At 39.3% G+C, this 17,713-nt stretch overlaps 2 protein-coding genes across 2 annotated transcripts in view; one reads left to right on the forward strand and one right to left on the reverse strand.

The window, feature by feature from the left end:
* The window catches only part of GTF2E1 (general transcription factor IIE subunit 1), a 36,206-nt gene extending 32,715 nt beyond the window's left edge, over nt 1–3,491 (reverse strand). Inside the window, exon 1 of the mRNA XM_050781892.1 lies at nt 3,408–3,491. The gene's annotated coding sequence lies outside the window, so the exon portion shown is untranslated. The remainder of the gene's footprint in view (nt 1–3,407) is intronic.
* Nucleotides 3,492–3,634: 143 nt separating this feature from the next.
* RABL3 (RAB, member of RAS oncogene family like 3) overlaps nt 3,635–17,713 on the forward strand; it is a 38,236-nt gene continuing 24,157 nt past the window's right edge. Inside the window, exons 1-2 of the mRNA XM_050781900.1 lie at nt 3,635–3,733; nt 9,316–9,407. Of these exons, the coding sequence (XP_050637857.1) occupies nt 3,688–3,733; nt 9,316–9,407 (138 nt within the window). The 5' untranslated portion in view covers nt 3,635–3,687. The remainder of the gene's footprint in view (nt 3,734–9,315; nt 9,408–17,713) is intronic.

Below are 17,713 nucleotides of genomic sequence, written 5' to 3' on the forward strand. Positions count from 1 at the left end.
GAGAATCATATTCTGTTATTAATACTAGTTTCAACTGACCTTTTTATTTGAAATCAATGGTTATCAACCGCAACAGATTTAATACTCTTTTAATAAGAAATGTTTTGATATCCATAGTATCATACTATAAGGAAACTCTACACACCAATCTATAACCAATCTATGCACATATTTTGGGGGGAAAATATAAGGCCCTTCGTGTAATAAAGGAAAAGGCAGTCAAAAGAAAACACGTACTTTAGGTTATAAATACTCAGGTATGACTATATAAGATATAACAAATTAGCACCTAGATCCAAATCTGTGAACCTAGAGCCTTTCCGCTACCCCAGGGCTTAAGGATGCCCGGCAAGTGCCTGGGCTAGACACCAAAGTAGTACCACAGCCATACTACTGGACACACTTTGCTCTCCTTCTCAGTTTGGTCTGTACATTGTACTTGAACCCAGTTTTGGTTTTTTGTTGTTTTACATCCTCAACAGTTGTCAGAACACAACATATGGCTTCTGAAACATTCAACAAAGAACAGCAAAAAAATGTCAACATAACCTGTTTCCAGGATTATTTCCTACTATTGTATTCTCCTTCCCTGCTCCATACATGCCATGTCCCAGACTAATAGTTCTCAAGCCTGGTTTTAAAGCAGAATCATCTAGGGAACGTTTTAAGAATACTGACCATGGGCCCCATTCCTAAAGGTTTTGTCTCAGGTGGTTCGGGGCGGCCAGATTTGGCATCACACAAATTTTTAAAGCTCTTTAGGTGGCTCTACTATACAGCAAAAGTACCTACTATATATCCTGCCAATGCTCATCCTGCATGGAGAGGTCCCTGTGCCACTAATCGCTCAGCCTGTTTCCTTTGCCTAAAACACCCTAGGGAGCTGTGAAGACTAAAGTCAGGGAGTGATGTGAAGACTTTACAATCCAACAGTTTTGGGGTTTAAATCCCAGTTCCAGTATTTCTTAGCCCCCCTGACCCCAGAAAATTCTCAGACTCAGTTTCTTTATATATAAAAAGTGATTAGGCCAGGTGCAGTGGCTAATACCTGTAATTGTAACACCTTGGGAGGCCGAGATGGGGGGACTGCTAGAGTCCAGAAGTTGAAGACCAGCCTAGGAAACACAGTAAGACCCCACCTCTATAAAAATTTTAAAACTTAGCCAGGTATGGTGCCGTGCACCTGTAGTACCAGCTGAGGTGGATCAACTGAGCCAGGAGGTCAAGGCTGCAATGAGCCATGATTGAGCCACTGCACTCTAGCCCTCAAAAAAAAAAAAAAGTGATTAACGGTCCCCTGCTCACACAGTTAATGTATGAACTCAGTGAGATAATTAATGCAAAGTGTTCTGCTTTCAGGGCTGGCATAAGAGTTCAATTAAGTACTGGCATTCATAATAAATCCCCTATTTAGAAAAACGACTCTTATACCAATATGAAGCATGGACTCAAATGGGTGAAGGTGGAGGCAATGTGGAAGTATTGGGTGTATAAAATCAAACTATGGAAGAAGGCAAAAAATTGCAAGAAGAGAACAGAATGAAAGTTATTACAGAAAAAAAAATAACAAGGACCCAACAAAATATATTGGATACAGAATATGAGAGTAGGAAAAATCTTAAATAGCTCTGTTTTGAGCCAGTGTAGCTAGGAAAAGTACTGCCATGAGAAATAGGTGACACTTGAAGAGGAGCAGATATGGAATAAATGAGGAAATCATTTTTAGAAGTGTCTCTGAGGAAATACCATAGGATATTCCTCTGAATATGCCCAGCAGGTAGCTGAACAAATGAAACTAGAGCTTAGGAATGAAATGAAGCTGTGCCACCTTGTTCAAAATCTGTGCATTCTAAAATCCTCCTTCCTGACCACTAACTTCTCTCCTCCACCACTTCCCACTCACACTGAATCTCCTTACTCAATCTCTAGAGGTCTTAGGTACGAATTCTCAAACTGGCAGCCCCCCAACGCATTGTTTCACCCAAAGAAATGTTTCAAAAATTTTCTGAATTAGTTGTCAACATTTAAAAATTGTAAGAGTTCACATAAATTTCAACTTCCAGCTCCTCCTGAAAAATTGGAAATATCTGAGGAAAAAGTGAGCCCATGGTCCCACATGGAAACAATAAGCTGAAGACGAATAGCAGCTGGCATTATTAGGGAAGGAGTATGGCTGGTCTCTGGAGACTTCTGAGTGTGGTACCTCCTAGGACCTTTTGTTTCTTCCTTTGATCTTCATAGTCCATGAGTCATATCCCAGCCTCACCTCCCTACCCCAGTCCAGACACGTGTATTTTAATCATATAAACATTTAAGGACTATTGTGCATCAGGCACGGAGCTAGAGAAACAAAGTTGAAAAGAATGCACCCTCTGCCCTCTGTCTACTCTGTCAGCCTCATATCCAGCCACACTAGCATATTCTCAATTCCATAAGCCACATGTGCTTTCCGTGCTTACCAGAGCTTTGCACATGCTGTTCCTTCTGCCCCTACAACTAAGCCAACCCCCTTCTCCTAATCATCCTTCAAGTCTCAAATGACGTTTCCTCATAGAGGCCTTCCCAGACTCCCCATTAGGTAGCGTACAATCATCCCCTCTCACATGTTCCATGGCTCTTTCTCCCTTCTTGTACTTTCTCCATGTCTATCTCTAAGACCAGACTTCATTTTGTTCACCAATTAATTTCCAGTATCTAGCACAGCCAGACAAGTACTTAAAACTTTCCATATGTGTCCTAGACACGTGTTGTTCCAACATGGCTCATTTTGCCAGCTTCCCCCCGCTTCACTTCCTCCACTCTTGCTTCCACGGTAGAATTGGACAGGCTATTGGGCACTCTCTTCTTAAATTTAAAACAGTTTTAAGCTGGAGGTGAGTGGATCAAATTCACGATGTTAAAAGTGTGCGCTGACTGCAGAATGGAGAAAAAAGCTGGATGCGAAGAGTCCTGTTAGATTACTTCAGTACACCACTACGCCAGTTCTAGAACAACCTGGGATTCTACACATCTAACTGCGGTGTTCTGGTACCACATTTCATGGCACTTTCCACGCCTTCACTGAACACATAGCGGCAAACTACTGCGAAACCTCCGGACCCAGCTGCCCTCCACGAGACGCGTTCGGTGATATGCACTCCTCCCCACTGCGAGACCCCGAGACCCCAAACTCCCTCGGACTCTCCCAGTTGGGTCTAGGGCCACACTCGGCGCACCGAAGCCCGCCCTACCCGAGGTCCCACACGGGCCGTTCCGGGGTCAATGGTTCTTTGGAGAACCAAGAGGACCAAGGCAAGAGGGTAATTCAATAGGGGAGGACAGTTAAGAGGGAGCGAAAGGAAGAAGAAATCATGAAATGCAATGCCCGGCCAGGGAACTCCGAACAAGGAACAGGGAACAAGGTTTACCAAAGCGAATCCTGGAACACTCCCACTACAGCTGCCCTCAGCTCTTCAACTACCGGCTTAAATGAGCCACGCCTCTTACGCGACAAAGAAAACGCACTATTCCTGCGACCAGCTGGGGAAACACCCCGCTACCAGACCAGCCAATCAGCTCAGTGAAGCCTTCGATTCAGACAGTCACGCTCCGAGCGGCCAATGAAATTGAAAGCTCTGCCCTCCATGCCCAACTCTGATTGGCTTACAATCCCGGAACAGGCGTTAACCCAAGGAAGGCAGTGGCAAGATGGCGTCCCTGGATCGGGTGAAGGTACTGGTGTTGGGAGACTCAGGTGAGCGTCTTACCCCACCTCTGGGGCTCCAGACACTTTTGAGTTACCCAGTAACCCTCCCCTTACCTTCCTTCCCTCAACTTCCTGGCTCTTCGGCCCGTGGCTGAAGTCCCTCCGAAGTCCTGAAGACTACACTTCCCAGGGGACTTTGCTCCGTGTGACGACGCGGCGGCGGCGTCGCGCGGGTGGGGGTCGCGGAGCCCGGGTCTTTTTCCTTCGCGGCTTTCCACATCAGTCTCCTAGAAGACTGCAGCCTAGAGTGTATTGTCAGTTATTTTATTTGGAAAAAAAAAAAAAAAAAAAAGGCAGGCATTGAGTATTGTATGGAGTTCTGTGTTAAGGGTACAGAAGTTAGTAGGACCGTGCCTTCAAGAGATTTTGTTCATTAAGGAAGTCAAACGTGCACTGACAAACGTGAACTGGCAAGCGCTTCTCATACATTAACTCATTTAATTCTGAGATTAGTCCTATGATCACATTTTACGGATGAGAGTAGTGAGGCAGAGAGATGTGAGTGGCAGAATCCTTTTGAACGCAGAGTCCACAAACTTAAACGCTAAGTTATAAATACGCAGTGACATATTGGGTGGTGGTCCTGTTTTATTCTTAACTGAGTTTCTTGACTTCCTGGTTCTCGTTTGATCGTCATTGAAAACCTATTATGTCCTAGACTGTACGATAGAGAAATTAAAGTAAGAGTTTTATTCTGAAGCAGCTAGGATTTAACGCTGAGCCGAATTTAATCCTAGTGTTAAAATTCTTTTTTTTTTTTTTATCTCAATGGATGCAAAGAAAAATTATTTTGACCCCTGGGACATTTGAGAACTACAGCTGACTTCTGGATTTCCAGCTCCCACCTCACTGCCCTTATCTTTTCTTCCATAATCCCCAGTTCATCTCTCCTTAGTAACTTCAATAAATGCTGAACTTGCATTTTATAGATGTGCTCTTCTGGAGTTGGCCTAAGAGCGTGTGTTGTGAGCAGAGACTTTGTGCTAGATGCTTGGAGGTGGAGAGGCTTGAAAACTAGCTTAACAGAAACTAAATAAAATTGTGGCCGGCAAAGATAGGTTAAGACTGTTTTCACATTGCCCTGAGTATTATTTGCATTACGAAATATTTTACAGAGAGCATTATTTAATATTCCCCTAAGAAAGTTGCCTTTTGAAACTCAATGGACATAATCACAATTTATGTCGACTTCATTTCTATCAGGTAGCTTGAAGTGGTGCCAAAGTTAATTTAATAAAATCACTCAGTTTTACAGATAAAGAAAGTAATGGTGGCCTAAAGGGACTTAGCAAGAGTATCACTGAGTAGAATTTAGAATCCAGAAGTAACAGACTTCTTCACGATATGTTAAGTGAGTGTTTTCTGTCTTCTATAATTCCATTTTCTGTTGTATGTAACAATCCCTTCATATTGCAAACTGCTGCAACTAGTCAATTTATTTTCTTTCCCACAGGCACTGTATTAGGTTCTGGGGTTATAACTGTGGAATTAATGCATCATATAACGGGTAGAATTAGCTGCTACATTAAATGTGGAAAAGTAATCAGGCAATTGATAAGCTTCCCTACCCCCACCCCCCCCACCCTTATGGTTTAGTTGTGAAGCAGAAGACACAGCTGTGATGGCCAGGAAAGTGATTGATATTGTCACACATTCACTAATGTTAACCTTTATGTGCAGATGTTGTCACACATTCACTAATGTTAACCTTTATGTGCAAAGTTAGTTATTGTCTTTTTATCTTTTTAAAAGGCAATTTTGTCAGTCTCCTTTTAACTGTCATTTAATAGTACACAGTCTGACAGGTTAGAATACACTTTTTACACTTCCTCTGCCTTTGTTTCAAACCTGAAAGTTTATTTTTAAATAAAGACCATTTCCCTCATAAAATTTTGAGGGTTTCACAAATATATAAAGAAATGACTTAGCCAGACAAGGTGGCCCTTGCCTATAATCCCAGCACTTGGGGAGTTTGAGTCGAGTGGATTGCTTGAGCTTAGTTCAAGACCAGCCTGGGCAACATGGCAAGACCCTCTCTAAACCAAAAACAATACAGAAAGTTAGCCAGGCGTGGTGGTGCACGCCTGTAGTCCCAGCTACTCAGGAGGCTGAGGTGAGAAAATCAGTTGAGCCCGGAAATTTGAGGCTGCAGTGAGCTAGGATCGTGCCACTACGCTCTAGTCTGGATAATAGAGTGAGACCCTATCTCAAAGATAAAAATAAAAAGAAGAAAGAAATGAGTTGATATTTGGAGATTTGTTTTCTATCCTATTGAGATATTTGGTAATTTGGTGAAGAACCCTGAAAGTCTCACTACCATCTGGTTTTCTCTTTCTTTCAGAGATTAGGGACTAGTTTAACATGTTACCAAATAGCTGTATTTGGAGCTGACATTTATTTATATTGGGACTTTTTTCCCCCCAAGTACGTCAAGTGCATTCTTTTGATCCAATTTAGTTCTAAAGGTGAACACATAGAGTCAGAAGCTCCCAAAATTCTTAAAGAAATGAAATTAGCCATTATTCCCTAGCACTTCAACTGTTCTTACTGTTTAGGGTTTCATCCCGTGTTAGCTAATACTTAATCACCCAAAGCAGTTAATTCATGGAGAGCTATACGATTTTACTGCCTAGAAATGTTTACCCTAACACAATTAAGCTAAACTAGGCCTCAAGTGTTGCATCAAGCAATTAAGTGGCTAGATACATTCCTTGAACATAAACAAACCTATTTACAAATACAGAATCAATGGTATATCCTAAAAGTTACAGATATCAGATACAATGCAGTAAACTCAATGACAAATATAATTTTGAGTGTTTAAAAATCTTGAATGTTTCTATGTAAAAAAATTAAAAGAATGAAGGGAAGCCTGGTAAAATGTTTGATTCAATTACACATACATAAAATGATTAATATATTTAATAGATAAAGAGCTCATATCAATTAATAACACTAAAACCCGGTAGATAAACGTACAGAACAGATCCACGGAGAATTTATGCGAGGAAAAACAACTGATTTGCCAGGATAATCATAATGATAATCTTTGATCTTTATCAGAAAGTAAAGAAATGCAGACTAAAGTAAGATGTCACTCCCCCCCCCCGCCCCACTGAGATAGAGTGTTGTTCTGTCACCCAGCCTGGAGTGCAGTGGCCGACCTCAGCTCACTGCAGCCTCCACCTCCTGGGTTAAAGCAGTTCTCCTGCCTCAGCCTCCCAAGTTGCTGGGCTTACAGGTGCCCACCACCACGCCCGGCTAATTTTTGTATTTTTAGTAGAGACGGGCTTCACCATGTTGGCCAGGCTGATCTCGAGCTCCTGACCTCATAATCTGCCTGCCTCAGCCTCCCAAAGTGCTGGGATTACAGACGTGAGCCAAAGCGCCTGGCCAAGATGTCTCTTTTATTCCTTTATCAGGTTAACAAAGATGAAAAACCAACTACATGATACTGTTGAGGTGCAACAAGACCTGCAGGCTCAAGTGTATGGCTGATGGCAGCATAACCCCATGAAGTTATTTGTCAATACATATCTAGAACTTCAAATGTTTCCTTTTAAGTACTGAGTTTACTTCTGGGAAGGTATACTAAGGACATAATTTTAATTTTAAACAAAGGTTTAAACAGAAATAACCTTTCACTAGCATATCAAAAATTTCAAAACACCCTAAATATCTAATAATGGAAGAATGGTTAAGTAAATTTTTATGTCTACTCTTTGAAGTACTATGGAGATACTTTAAATGTTTATGAAGATTTTGGAATAATATGGAAACTTTTAGTCAATAAATTCTAATTAAGGTTCTGATCTAAGTACTGAAGATAAAAAAGATGCATGAGAACCCTCAAGGAACTTAAAATTAAATAGAGTTGATAAAACCTATAAACAAACACATATGATAATGTATTTTAAGTGCTCTGTAGGAAAATGTACAGGGTACAGTGGAGGCCCAGAGGATAGTGGATGTTATGCTTAGTTCTCCCTGTGTTGGGTCAGAAAATACTTTATAACTAGAATGATGCTGAGTCTCCAAAGGTAAATTCACCAGGCCAATGTGGGAGGGGAGGGAAAGGAGAGGATGGGTAGGATATTCCAGACAGAACAAGCTATGGAAGCAGAGGCTTATGTTGTTTTATTGTTTTTAAGTATACTGTGTATATAATCACAATAACCACCTGCTCATAGAAAAACTTTTCATGTGGAATTAAATAAACCTTCATGTTGACAGTAGTCTTAAGGTGTTTTTTTTTTGTTTTTGTTTTTGTTTTTGTTTTAAGAGAGACAGGGTCTCACTCTGTCACCCAGGCTGGAGTACATCAGTGTGATCATAGCTCACTGCAACCTCCAACTCCTGAGCTCAAGGGATCATCTGCCTCAGCCTGCTGAGTAGCTAGGACTACAGACGCAGGCCACCGTGCCTGGCTAATTTCTTTAATATTTGTTTTTTGTAGAGATGCAGTCTTGCTATGTTGCCCAGGCTGGTCGCAAACCCCTGGGCTCAAGTGATCCTCCTGCCTCAGCCTCCCAAAGCACTGGGAGTACAGATGTGAGCCACCGTGCCTGGCCTTCATTTGTACATACTTTCTAGGTTGTAAATGTAACTTTTAATAATAAAAATTAACATAAACAATAGGTTCATACACAGTAGGATCAAAGAGATGATCTAAATTTTTGATAAAACTAGTGATTTGTAAAAATACCAACCATGTTTGTCATAATGGAACCCCAAAAATGCTGTTAAATGAATGCGTGAGTGACTCCACACATGGATGTAGAGGAAGAGCTCATTCCCTTTCCTCTTGATACAAATCTCTGAATGCTATCCTTAGCATTAATAACTAGGTTTCCCTAAGCCCAAGAAATCGAAAAGAAGATCAAATGGTGACTTAAAGGGACATGATGTAGAAGAGGGAGTTGATCTTTTTTCCAAAAGCTAAGTCTGGGCTAAGTGATTGGCTGCTTTTTTTAAATCACCATGTGGGAGAACTGGAGTGTCTAAATTTAGAATTGTGAAATGGTGAATCCCTCTCACTGACAGTATTCAAGCTCAGTCTGGAAGACCGAAGACCCTCTAACAGGATGCCATGGAGGGGACCTCAGCGTTGGTGTGAAGGAGAGAGGGATTACTTCTAAGATCTGTTGAGATTCTACAATTCTAAAATAGGCTAAATTGATTAAATCATTCAAAAGGAAAGGGATTCATTAATATGAAATTGCCCTAGACCAGTGGTTCTCAAAGTGAGACCCCTGGACCAGTATCAGTATCACTTGGGAACTTGTTAGAAATCTTGGTCCCCAAGACAGACCCTCTAAATCAGAAAGTATGAGGGTGGAGCCCAGCATTCCATGTTTTAACCCACCCTCTGGGTGATTCTGATACTAAATTTGAGAGAACCACTGCCTTTTACCATCTTCACTTTATTCAGTGAAGCTTATATTGTTGGTATGGCATTCTAACAACTATGCTTTACTTAACATTATTCCTGTGTAGTATTAGTCTTACTCTTTCCAAAACAGATTTCAGCATCGTCTCTTACATGACTAGAGTTCTTGTATCTCTTACAGGTGTTGGGAAATCTTCATTAGTCCATCTTCTATGCCAAAATCAAGTACTGGGAAATCCATCATGGACTGTGGGCTGCTCAGTGGATGTCAGAGTATGTGTCTTTTATATTTTAGTTTTTCAATAATTGTACTAAAGATAACTGCTTCTGGTTACATGATCATATTACAGTACTATGGTCAAGATTAATAGCAATAGCTAGAATTTGTTACATTCATACTATGTACCAGGTACTGTGCCAGTTGTTTTACATGTCTCTTCTTATTTCACCTTTTTAAAACTGAGATGTGTAGGTGCAGAAACTAAGGCAAAGTCAAGATTTGAACAGTTTGATGCCACAGACTTCAGTTTTAATCACTATGCTATTTATCTAGAGTTCACATAGCATCCTCTGTAAATAATTCTGTCTAAGCTTGTGCTATTAAGACGGCCAGCTTTCAGCTAGAAATATAATGCAAAGGCAAAAGCTCCTGGAGCTTCATGTCTGGGTCATTTGTTCCATCTTGTGTTTAGGAATTAGGTATAGTTTTAATTAAATTAAATATCTTCCCAGATATCATTGGTCCTTGCTAATGCCAGCTAGTTCTGACAAGTCTCTCATCTGCTGGCACACCTCTCTCCTTTATGTTAAGAAACATAGGGAAGGCAACGTAGTTGGCTAGATTGATAGTTATTTTCCTTCTGTTCTTTGAAACTATTGTTCCATAGCTCTGATTTACATTGCTGCTGATTAGAAATCTTCCATCAGCCTAATTATTATTCCTTTTTAAGGTAATTTCTTCTTTGGTTGCTTTTAAAATATTTTTTGTGTTTTTTTAATCTTTGATATTTCGTTGTTTTGCTAACCTGTATCTAGGTGTAGGTTCGTTTTTATTCATCCTATTCAGTAGTAGTCATGGTTCTCATGTCTTTATTCTTCAGAATTTTAAGTCATTATCTGTCTTCCCTCATTTCTTCTATCCCTTCCTCTTGGCTTTCTATGAGATTTTTGTTCTTCATAACTGTTAATATTTCTCCTTGCTGCCTTCTGGATGGTGTACTCATATCTGCCTTCCAGTTAACTAAGAATCTCTTCAATTATATCTAATCTGCTTTTTAATATATCTACACTGTTTTTCATCCCAAGTACCTATACTTTTTAATTTCTAGATGTTCCTTTTAGTTCTTTTTAAAATGTAAAAATTTTCCAAAATGTCCTGATCCTTCATTATGGTGTCTGTTTTTTTTATTTTAATCATTTCTAACATAGTTATTTTTTTCTGGAGGAGAGGTAGCTATGCTTCTTGCTATATATGCTACTCTGCTTCATGGAAATGTATCTCCTTGTATGGCTTGTAATTCTTTAAGATGATCACATCTTCAACAGGATTTTTTTCCTCTCCCTTTGGAAGTGCTGTGTGCTATATTGTGAAAGTATCCCTATACAGTGCCTTTTCATTTCTGTCATTGCCAAGACCCTAAGGATTTCAATTTCTCAGCTCAGATAATGTAAATCTAGGTAATGTAAATTCCCCCAGCATCTGATTGCAGCACAGACCTGTAGTTTCCATTTCTTGTGGACCATTTATCTTATCTCTACCTTCTGTCTGAGGCCCCTGACTGAAAGTTTTTGCCATTTCCCTGAGCCTGTGGACAATGTTTTTCCACCTCTCTTTTCACAGGGCAGCTCATCAAAGGTCCAGATTTCAAAAAGGCAACTACAGTCTAGTCTTCATCACTCATCCACATATACTTTTGCCTTGAACGCTGGAAAACAGGTCTGCTATTCCTGGATGGGCATTAAGACTCCAGGCACCAGCCCTGAAGCTATATCTGAATCTATGTCAGTTCCTCTGAACTTAAAAAACTTAAAATCATATCTCACTCTGATTTTAAGTTTTTTCTTCATTTCTAGCATTTGGGGATATTCCTTCCTTTCTCCTAACTTTCTCTTGAGCTAGTCTTCTCTGTCTCTCCTCTGTCTAGTCTTTCTGTCTCAAAATATTTTTATAGCATTTCTATAAGTTTGAAGTAGGAGCTGACCTATTTTGTGTCATTTTGGCCAACCATATTCCTAAATTCAGTGGCAACTTTATTTAGGTTTGGGAGACCCAATAGCAAGTTCTGAACAAATTTTCCCTTTGGATTTTTCTAGCTCCCATTCTGTGAAAGAGCATGACATATTGAAAAGAAACTTAGATTTAAACCCTCACTTCCTGAGTCAATTGCCCTTCACTTCTGAAAGAGTGACCTTAGACTAATCAGTTTACCTCTTTGAGGCATAGTTACATCATCTGGAAAACAGAGGTCAAAAATATGTGCTTTATTGAGTCTACAGGTTTGTAGGAAGGATCAGAGAAGCTTAGTAAGAGGGAAGTTATGGTCTAGTGCTTTACAATGTTAAGTTGTAATTGAACTTTAGTCCAATTTTCTGCCCCTTCCCTGCCTTCTGCCCTACTCCTTTTTCCTATCCCCGCCCAGCATGCATTCTATTCATGTTGTTCACCTCTTGTCTTGGTTTTCTTTCCCGCTTGTCTTACTGAATTAGCTAAAACTCCAGTACCATGTTGAATAGAAGTGGCACCAACAAGCATCTTTGTTTCATTCCCATCTCATGGGAAATTTTCAGTATAACACTATTTAGTAAAGTATTTGCTAGAGGGTTTTTTATAGGTATATTTGATTAAAGAAATGTCCTTCTATTCCTCTTACAATGAGAGTTTGTATCATGAATGGGTGTCGAATTTACCAGTCACCTCTTCATGATAATCATGATTTTCCTGATTTATTCCATTACTGTGGTAAATTATGTTGATTAATTTTTTTGAATGTTAAACCAACCTTGCAGTCCTGTAAAAACTCTAAATATGCTTCTTAATTTCCAAACATTTGACAATGTTTATTATCTTTTAATGATTGATTTCAGTTACCTTTCATTGTGCTTAGAGAATATACGCTGTATGCTTTCATCCTTTGAAGTTTGTTGAGATTTGCTCCATGTCCAATTTTATGGTCAATTTTGATAAAAATTTCATATTCTCTTGAAAACAAAGTATATTATGTAATCGTTGGGTGCAGTGTTCTAAATATGTGGTAATCATTTTTTAAATCTTCTCCATCTCTATTGGGTGGGGGGTTTTTTTGGTCTGTTTTTTCCATCAATTGCTAAGGAATGAGTAATATAATCTCCAACTGTAAGTGTGAATTAGTCTGTTCCTCATTTTATTTCTGTCCATTTTTCATTTATATACTTTGAGATTATATTACTAGATGAGTACTAATTTATGATTGTTTGAACTTCCTAAAGGGTTGAACATTTTATTATTTTAATATGCGCCTCCCTATATCTGGTAATACATTGTACCTTGAAGACTATTTTGTCTGATATTAAAATAGTTAAAGCCAACTTATTTTTAGTTAGTGCTTGTGTGGTTTACCTTATTTACATATTTCAACTTTCGTACTTTCTGTGTCCTAACATTTATGGGATATCTCTTATAAGTAAGATACACTAAATTTTGTTTTGATGACCAGTCTGACAGTCTTAGTATTTTTATTTGGTTCTTGAGCCTTGCCCCCAGATATTCTGACTCAGAGTTATGATTGGTGCCCAAGCATCTGCATTTTAAGAAGCATCTTGATGATTCTGTTGTAGGTGAATAATGCCTTGAGAAATACTGGGTAAGGTGTGGAATCAGATCGCCAAGTGGATATAGAAGTGTTTAATGACAGGACTTATAGAACAGAGGGACAAGACTAAGAATGAGATGCTAATAGGAAGCTAGTACATATTAACGATAAGACAAGGAGGGAAGGGAGTATAGCTGATGGTCCAGAGCATCTAAAGAAGACAGATTTTTAATATAAGAGTAGAGGAATAACACACTAGAAGTAGCTTTGGAGAGTAAGCAAGGCATTTCCTATTTTCTGAACTCCAAGGTAATTAGAATTTTGAAAAGTGAACAGCATCTATCTGAGAGGACATAAGAAGTTGTGTTTTCAAGGCAGAAGCAGAGATTTGTTAATAGAATGAGACTGAGGGTAGGATATAATGGAATTTTGTAACCGTGGAGTAAGATTCCAGGAGAAAAGTGGAAATATTTGGAGAAGAAAACAATTAGGAGTTTAATGATGGGTAGAGGAAGCAAAAGCAGTCTGGGAATAAGAATATGAGAGACCAATTAAGGACCCAATATATATAGTAACAGAGGATAACTGGGATATAAATATCTTGAGTATAGCTGGTGGCAAAGTTTCCAAAAGAAACTTTATCTCAGCAGTCCCCTGTATGTGAGAGTGGAGACTTGATTTTGTCTGCAAGGAATGCTTTTGTGCAAAGTCCCAGAGAGCAGGCCAACATGAGATTACTAGTTAGTTCTCAAGACGCTGACCAAGTTTTAGAAGTAATTCCCTTTAGAAACTTCTGCTTTGGGGCCGGGTGCGGTGGGTCACACCTGTAATCCCAGCACCTTGGGAGGCCAAAAGTCATTGGATCACATGAGGTCAGGAGTTCGAGACCAGCCTGGTCAACATGGTGAAATCTCATCTCTACTAAAGATACAAAAATTAGCTGGGCGTGCTGGCACACACCTGTAATCCTAGCTACTCGGGAGGCTGAGGCAGAAGAATCACTTGAATCTAGGAGGCGGAGGTCGCAGTGAGCCGAGATCAGGCCACTGCACTTCAGCCTGGGCAACAGAGCAAGACTCTGTCTCAAAAACAAAACAAAAAGTCAAATGTCATATAATTATGTGACTGGGTTTACTGGAATGAGTGTGGCACTAATTGATTCCTTTAAAGACAGTCTTACCTGAATTGTATTATTGTGGAAGAATGGGACACAGCTGAAAATGACTTGCTTTACTGTTCATTGTATCTTAAGCCAGTTGACTTCTGTCTTTTTTTTTTTTTTTGAGATGGAGTTTTGTTCTTGTTGCCCAGGCTGGAGTGCAGTGGTGTGATCTCGGCTTACTACAACCTCCACCTCCCAGGTTCAAGCGATTCTCCTGCCTCAGCCTCCCAAGTAACTGGGATTACAGGCATGTGCCACCACGCCTGGCTAACTTTTTTTGTATTTTGAGTAGAGACAGTGTTTTACAATGTTAGCCAGGCTGGTCTCAAACTCCTGACCTCAGGTGATGCACCCGCCTCGGCCTCCCAACATGCTGGGATTACAGGAGTGAGCCACCATGCCTGGCCACGTCTTCCATTTTTTAGAATAATGCATTGCTTGAGTGACAACATAAGTAAGAGGCATTTTTAAATGATAACCTTAAGGAAAGTTGTCATAGACATGTAAATCACTTTGTTGTTATAATAAAGTGAACAGTTCTTTTCTATAGAAAGAATAACTGAAGCTTATAAAGCCTTTACCTAAATAACTTGGGAGAACACTGTTACCTGTAGCAGCTTTTATATTGCAGTTATAGTGTTTGTCTTAGTGAAACCTGTGAGAAGGGATCTCCAGAATTAGTGTAGATTCATGAATACACACTTCTCAAAACTCTTAGAAACAGTTGCCTCTTTTACTTCAAATCTATTAAGAGCCAACTGAAAATAGAGATGATAGCGGTGATGATGTAATTGTTTAATCTTAAGTACCAGGTGAAGCTAATGAGTTTAATGTATGTGCTCAGTAATTATGAAAATTTTGGATTTAGTATTTAGTACAGAGGTGTTCACAACTGAACTGAAGAGAAAAGAAGGAAAAGTTTTATTTTGTAGTATTCTTCATTCATTCCTGTCTTTAACTTCGCTGCCCCAAGTCTAATGGGAGTAATATAAATGCATGGCTACTCTTAATTATGAAAACAAGACTTAACAAATTTAATCTTTTCACAAATTATAAATAAGCAAATTGATTTGTCATTTCTAGTTCACTTTAATGGTAATTTAACTCTCTAGTTTACACATTTCATACAATTGATATTTATTGAATTCCTCTTTGGACAGCATATCAATATACAGGCACTGGGGAGAAGTTAAAGGAATAGTCTCTGTCTTCACTAAGCATATGAGGTGGGACACTTTTTATTGCTTACTTTGGCTAGGCATCCATTTTCATACTAATTCATTTAATTCTCACAACCCTCTGAGGCAGAAACTATTAGTGCCCCTATTCGTTTGACATAGAAGCAGTTGAAGCGCAGAGGCGCTACATGACTTGTCCTGGATCATATAGTTAGTAAGTTATGGAATTGAGATTCAAACCCAGGCAATCTGCTTCAAGAACCTGTGTTCCTGATCACTACTCTGTACTGCCTCTTGTTCCAGAACAGTATTAAGAAAAAAAAAAAATTCTCATACTGTTCAATATAGTAGCCAGTAGCCTCATGTGGCAGTTTAAATTGACTAAAATTAAAAATTTAGCTCCTCAGTTAAACAAGCCACATTTCAATTGCTAAGTAGTCACATGTTGCTAATGGTTACTGTATTGGACATTTCATCCACTCTTTCTTTTTTTTATTATTTTTTTATTTTTTTATTTTTTTGAAACAGGGTGTCATTTTGTTGCCCAGGCTAGGGTGCAGTGGCACCATCTCGGTTCACTGCAACTTCTGCCTCCCAGGCTCAAGAGATTCTTGTGCCTCAGCCTCCCGAGTAGCTGAGATTATAGGCACGTGCCACCATGCCCAGCTAATTTTTGTATTTTTAGTAGAGGCAGGGTTTCACCGTGTTGACCAGGCTGGTCTCAAACTCTTGGCCTCAAGTGATCTGCCTGCCTCAGCCTCCCAATGTGCTGGGATTATAGGCATGAGCCACCACACCCAGCCTGCATTGGACATTTCTATGGCTGTAGAAAATTCCATGGGGACAGCACTGATATAGAAAATAAGTGTTATAATAGTTCAAGAAAGTAAGTGTAAAATTATCCTAGACACTAATGATTGAATGGGTGGCTTGAGTAAGTGGCTAGATGAACTGTCCCCAAGAAGAGGGCCATATTATAGGTGAAAAAGAAGGAAACAATAGTAAGTTCAGTTCCAAACATGGTGAAAGGAGGTATCTGTGAGCTAGCCAACTGGAACTGTCCTGGAAATGAAATGCTAAAGCTCAAAAGACAATTCTGAGTTGGAATCATATTTATAGAAATAATCCTGAACCGCTAGAACTGATTCAATTTCTAAAAGAGAAAATTTAGAAAAAGGTGGGGAGAATCTTGGGATATATTTAGAGAGTTGATGGGAAAAGAGGGGTCAGAGAAAGACTAATCAAAGAAATAAGAGGATAGCCAAAATGAACTACAAGAGCAAAGAGAGAGGAGAACTTCATAGAGGGATTGATTTTTAGTTTGAAACAGTAGCAATATGAGGACTGAAAGAGGAAAATAAAACTGGATATGGTGATGATAAAGTCTCTGCTGACCTATGAAAGTGCAATGGAATATTTGTGGCAGAAACCAAATGATATGACTGGCAGAGAGGAAACAGAGACAGGTTTAAATCAATTTTTCACAAAGTTTAGACATTAAATAAAGGAGCAAATGATTACAGAATGGAAGGGAAAGTGAAGGGCTTTTTAAAAAATAGAAAACATTAAGCTTGACTGAAGGCAAAAGAGCAGTAACCAGCAGGGAAGAGACAGTAGCAGTAACCTTGACACTATTCATTTGTTCATTTGTTCCTTCAGTACATATGTTGCATACTTCCTTGGTATCAGACACTGTGCAAGGAACTGGAAGTATAGCAGTGAATGAGAGAAATTAATTTCTGCTCCTGTGGTATATTCTCCTAGTATGTCTTTTTCACCTTTCTCTCTTTGTTACCAACTCCCTCCTAAGACCTCCTACCTCCCTTCCTCTCTTTAATAATGATTCTGCAGGTACAAATACTGAACCAAACTTATTAGCATCTACAATATCCACTGTTCTTTCTTGATGTGTGTCATTTTCTTTCTAAATGTATTTCTGCATTTTAAAAGTTACAATGAATGAACTCTTCAAATGAAACAAAACCTTATGTACATAGGTCTTAATATTGTTTTCAAGAAAAAGTCAAAAGCTGAATAAATGAGAAGGTCCAAAGTGGCAGCATCGTTGAGGAGTATTCCTTTTTCCATTTGATGATCAGCTGTACTGTTGCTTCCTGTTAAGAAAATCCTTTATTGTATAGCTGTAAGGTCTGCAGTGACTCTAAGTATCAGATCCTCAATGACCTGCTTTAAATATAAAACACACTGAATAGTTATACAGTACAGGCAATAAATGCCTGTAGAGCCTAGACATAAGGAAAAGAGAGTCTTTGGAGATAACTGTGAGTGAGAAAGTCATTGGAGGATTTTGAGCAAAAGGGCATATGATATAACTTGCATTTTAAAAGGATCACTCTAGCTACTGTATGGAAGACAAACAGGGAGGTTGGGGGATGCCTCTAGTAGGGAGATCAGTTAGAGACCATTACATCAATTCAGGCAAGGAGATAC

This window comes from Macaca thibetana, chromosome 2 (assembly GCF_024542745.1).
Source record: "Macaca thibetana thibetana isolate TM-01 chromosome 2, ASM2454274v1, whole genome shotgun sequence".
In the NCBI taxonomy this organism is placed as follows: domain Eukaryota; kingdom Metazoa; phylum Chordata; class Mammalia; order Primates; family Cercopithecidae; genus Macaca; species Macaca thibetana.